At 36.5% G+C, this 3911-nt stretch overlaps 1 protein-coding gene across 1 annotated transcript; it reads left to right on the top strand.

Annotated features, from left to right (window-relative positions):
- Positions 1-1081: 1081 nt before the first annotated feature.
- Positions 1082-2567, top strand: LOC115973569 (probable calcium-binding protein CML36). Its single transcript, XM_031093836.1, has one exon. The coding sequence runs from the start codon at positions 1328-1330 to the stop codon at positions 1997-1999; it is 672 nt and encodes a 223-aa protein (XP_030949696.1). The 5' UTR covers positions 1082-1327; the 3' UTR covers positions 2000-2567.
- The last annotated feature ends 1344 nt before the right edge of the window (positions 2568-3911 follow it).

Here is a 3911-nt window from a genome sequence, read left to right as displayed (position 1 = left end):
AAACTTGCAAATCTTTTGTTTGGAGCACGCGCCCAATAGACCCTTATAAATCCCTCAAGTATTTTTTTTTTTTTTTTTTTTTTTTTTTGGGGATAGATACAGCTTTTTATTTATTTATTAAAGAAAGTAGTGTCTAGTCTTTGGCCAAATTATTTCACTCTCTCCGAAATAAGGCACTCTTAAACCCCCTAAATTTATAGTGTGGTGAATGAAACATGAGACCTCTTATTAACTAAACATCCTTTAAGACTATTAACACATATAATAATTTTTTAATCTATAGCCTTTACTCCATAATAATTATTATTTTTATCATCAAGTTAAGACATCAATTGCATTTTAGTGTGCATGAGATTCGAACTAAAACCCCTTATTCGACAACCAAAACTTTATCTGTTGACTCTATAAGTTTCTCAGCAAATAAGCAAATAAATAAGTGGCTATTATGATAACTACTATAATCACAAATAACATCATCACATGAGAAACTTTGGACACATAAAAAAAAAAAAAATTTGACAAATAATTTCACAATTTTTGATGTGGTAGATTATTAGTGATAAATTTTAAGTAAAAAAATAATAATGTCAATGACAAGCTCAAATAAAGACTAATAAAAGTTTGAATTGCTCTTATCACATTGATGGTTATGACTCACACATCATTTACCAAAATGAGTCAACTTTATCCATTCAATCAAATGGATCGTATATTTGGCAATTGCTTATTTGCTAAAAGTTTTTTTCTTTTTGTCTAAATTTTTTTGCAAATAATCCAACTTTTAGCTTTTTATGTAATATACTAACTTTCCACTTTTTGTCACACATTTAACATAATAATTACAAAAAAATTATATATTTTAATAAATACTGTACAAATATCATTCTCAAACAAACACTATTGTTTTCTTAGGAAATAAATAATGTGTAACTATTATGTTACCTACCATGGTCACAAATCAAATACCATCACCACACCACCGATGGTTACAACTTACACGTCCTTTCCAAAATAAGAGACAACAAAATAAAAATAATTCAATATTATAGAATAGAATATTATTAGAATATAATATTATAATTCCATTAAAAATATATTAGATATTATCGAAAGATATGAGAGAGAGAGAGAGAGAGAGAGAGAGGGGCTATAAATTACATTTATATGCTTATACTTTGAGGAAGCTTCGTGGAAGTTGCAATGGCTACTGCTAGCACACTCCCATTTAACCCCTCTACCTTCCTCCCTCTTTCCATCCAAACCCCATTTCTTCTTCTTCTTCCTTTCTTTCTCTCTCCACTTCCTCTCTCTTCCATTCCTTCTCATTATGAAGCTCCCCAAATCCCTCAAGCTCAGCCCGAAACGCCTTTTTGGGTCCAAAAAGAACCGCCCCGACTTGTCCCGCCATGACCCACTTTCATTCGGATCCTCCACCTCGTCTTCCTCGAGTTCCGACTCGTCCGCGTCACTTAAAAAGCCCGGTTCCGGGACCGAATTCGCAAATATCGGGACACCCAAAAGCGTTTTACCCCAAGTATCGGGCGACTGGGGCGAGATTTCGGCCGAAAAGCACATGGAACTCGTTCAGGCGTTTAAGCTCATGGACCGAGACAACGACGGCATGGTTTCCCGAAAAGAACTCGAGGCTCTTCTGAGTCGACTCGGGGCCGAGCCACTGAGTCAAGAAGAGGTGACCATGATGTTGAGCGACGTGGACGGCGAGGGACACGGCTGCATCAGCGTCGACGCGTTGCTGACCCGTGTCGGATCCGAGTGCGGGCCCGCCGGCGACACGGAGCTCCGCGAGACTTTCGATTTCTTCGACACGGATCACGACGGAAAGATAACGGCGGAGGAACTGTTATCGGTCTTTCAAACGATTGGTGACGAGCGTTGCACGTTAGAGGATTGCCGGAGAATGATTGACGGCGTTGATAAGAACGGAGATGGGTTCGTGTGCTTCGAGGACTTCTCGCGTATGATGGAGCTGCAGAGATGAATAATAAATCTAACGGTTGATCTTGTTGATTATGTGGCTCTTGATGTTGGAAAAAAAAAAAAAAAAGTCCTTTTGATTTTTTTGCTGTTTTTTTTTTGTTGGGTTGGGACTTATTAGGGAATATTGTCATTTATCTGATAATCATAATCAGAAATGGTTGTTTTGTTTTTCTAAGGTTGAGATCAAGTGCAAACAAACTTGAGATCTTGAAGAAGAGCGTAATATGGATCGATAGAAATGGTCCAACTTTAATGGCCTTTTTGGATGAAGGGAAGAAGTAGGAGAGGAGGGAAGTAGACTAGAGGAAGCTAAAAATAAACTAATTTAGTCTACTTTACTCTCCTTCTTTTTCCCTCCATCCAAACGAATTTTAAGTTCAAGGAATTGCCCCTGTGGGCTTTGGGTGTTCCATTTTTTACGTATATAATGAGGAAGAATTGACTTGATCAATTTGTGGATCAGTGCTTGGAAATTTCACTACTTCTGTCTTTATATTTTTTAAGGTGTAAGTGCGTTATGTATGTAAATGTATCTATGTATGTGCGTACTTACTACAAATACATGTATTTTTATATGAAAATATGTTGTGTTATATAGAATACGGTCCTTTTTAGCTAATTATTATGATTTATAAAATTAAAAACATCAATTTGAAATAATTTGTTTATGGTGATAATTTACTTCAACGCTCAAATATGCAAAGGGTGCCTTTTTTGCACCCTTTTTTTTTGGGTTGGGACTTATGAGGGAATATTTTCATTTATCTGATAATCATAATCAGATATGGTTGTATTGTTTTTCTAAGGTTGAGATCAAGTGCAAACAAACTTGAGATCTTGAAGAAGATTGTAATATGGATCGATAGAAATGGTCCAACTTTAATGGCTAGTTTGGATGAAGGGGTCGGGGGAAGGAGGAAGAGTGAAGGAGAATAGAATAGAAATTGCTAAAAATAAGCTAATTTTGTGTTAAATATACTTCACTCTACTCTCCCTCTTTTTCCCTCAATCCAAACGGATCATAAGGTAGAAAAATTGCTCCCATGGGTTGTGGGTGTTTCATTTTTTATGTATATAATGAGGAAGAATTGTCTTGATCAATTTGTGGATCAGTGCTTAGAAATTTCACTACTTCTGTCTTTATATTTTTTAAGGTGTAAGTGCGTTATGTATGCATATGTGTCGATGTATGTGCGTACTTACTACAAATACATGTATTTTTATATGAAAACATGTTGTGTTATATAGAAATCTGATCCTATTTGGCTAATTATTATGATTTATAAAATTAAAAACATCGATGTGAAATAATTTATTTATGGTGATAATTTACTTCAACGCTCAAAGATGCAAAGGGTGCCTTATTTGCACCAAATCAGTTTCAAGTTGAGTTACCACCACGCACTTTTGGTGTGGTGGTCACTTTACAAGTATAAATGCTTGTAAGGTGTTGGAGGTAAGGGTCGGGGTTCAAGTCTCCAAGAGGGAGCTTCACACACATATACACTTAGATTATGTTAGAATAGTGTTGAGGTCCAAAAAAAAAAAGGGGTTACAATAAAATAAGCCCAAAAGAAATGGAAGAGCAAGTCAAGCCCAAAAGAAATGGAAGAGCAAGTCAAAGCCCAAAAGAAAAAATCCAGGCTAAACCCAAAAGTAACAGGAACGGATGACCCATGGGGGATAAAAGAAAAGCCAGAGGATCCTGAAGCCCAGAAAAGGAAGCAGCATCCCAAAAGAGACCATGGCAAAAATATAAAGAAGCAAGGATCCCCAGAACCCTTCAAGCACAAATAAAAAGGAAGACTGAGACAGATCGGTAGAAAGAAGACAGGAAAAGAAGAAAAAAACAAGAAGCGCAAAACGACCTCTCATAGCACAGACAGCAAAAGGCCTCGGGGAACCAGGACAGG

This window comes from Quercus lobata, unplaced genomic scaffold (assembly GCF_001633185.2).
Source record: "Quercus lobata isolate SW786 unplaced genomic scaffold, ValleyOak3.0 Primary Assembly Scq3eQI_294, whole genome shotgun sequence".
Classification (NCBI taxonomy): domain Eukaryota; kingdom Viridiplantae; phylum Streptophyta; class Magnoliopsida; order Fagales; family Fagaceae; genus Quercus; species Quercus lobata.
The sequence above is the reverse complement of the archived record's forward strand: the minus strand, read 5'-3'. Positions and strand labels throughout refer to the sequence as shown.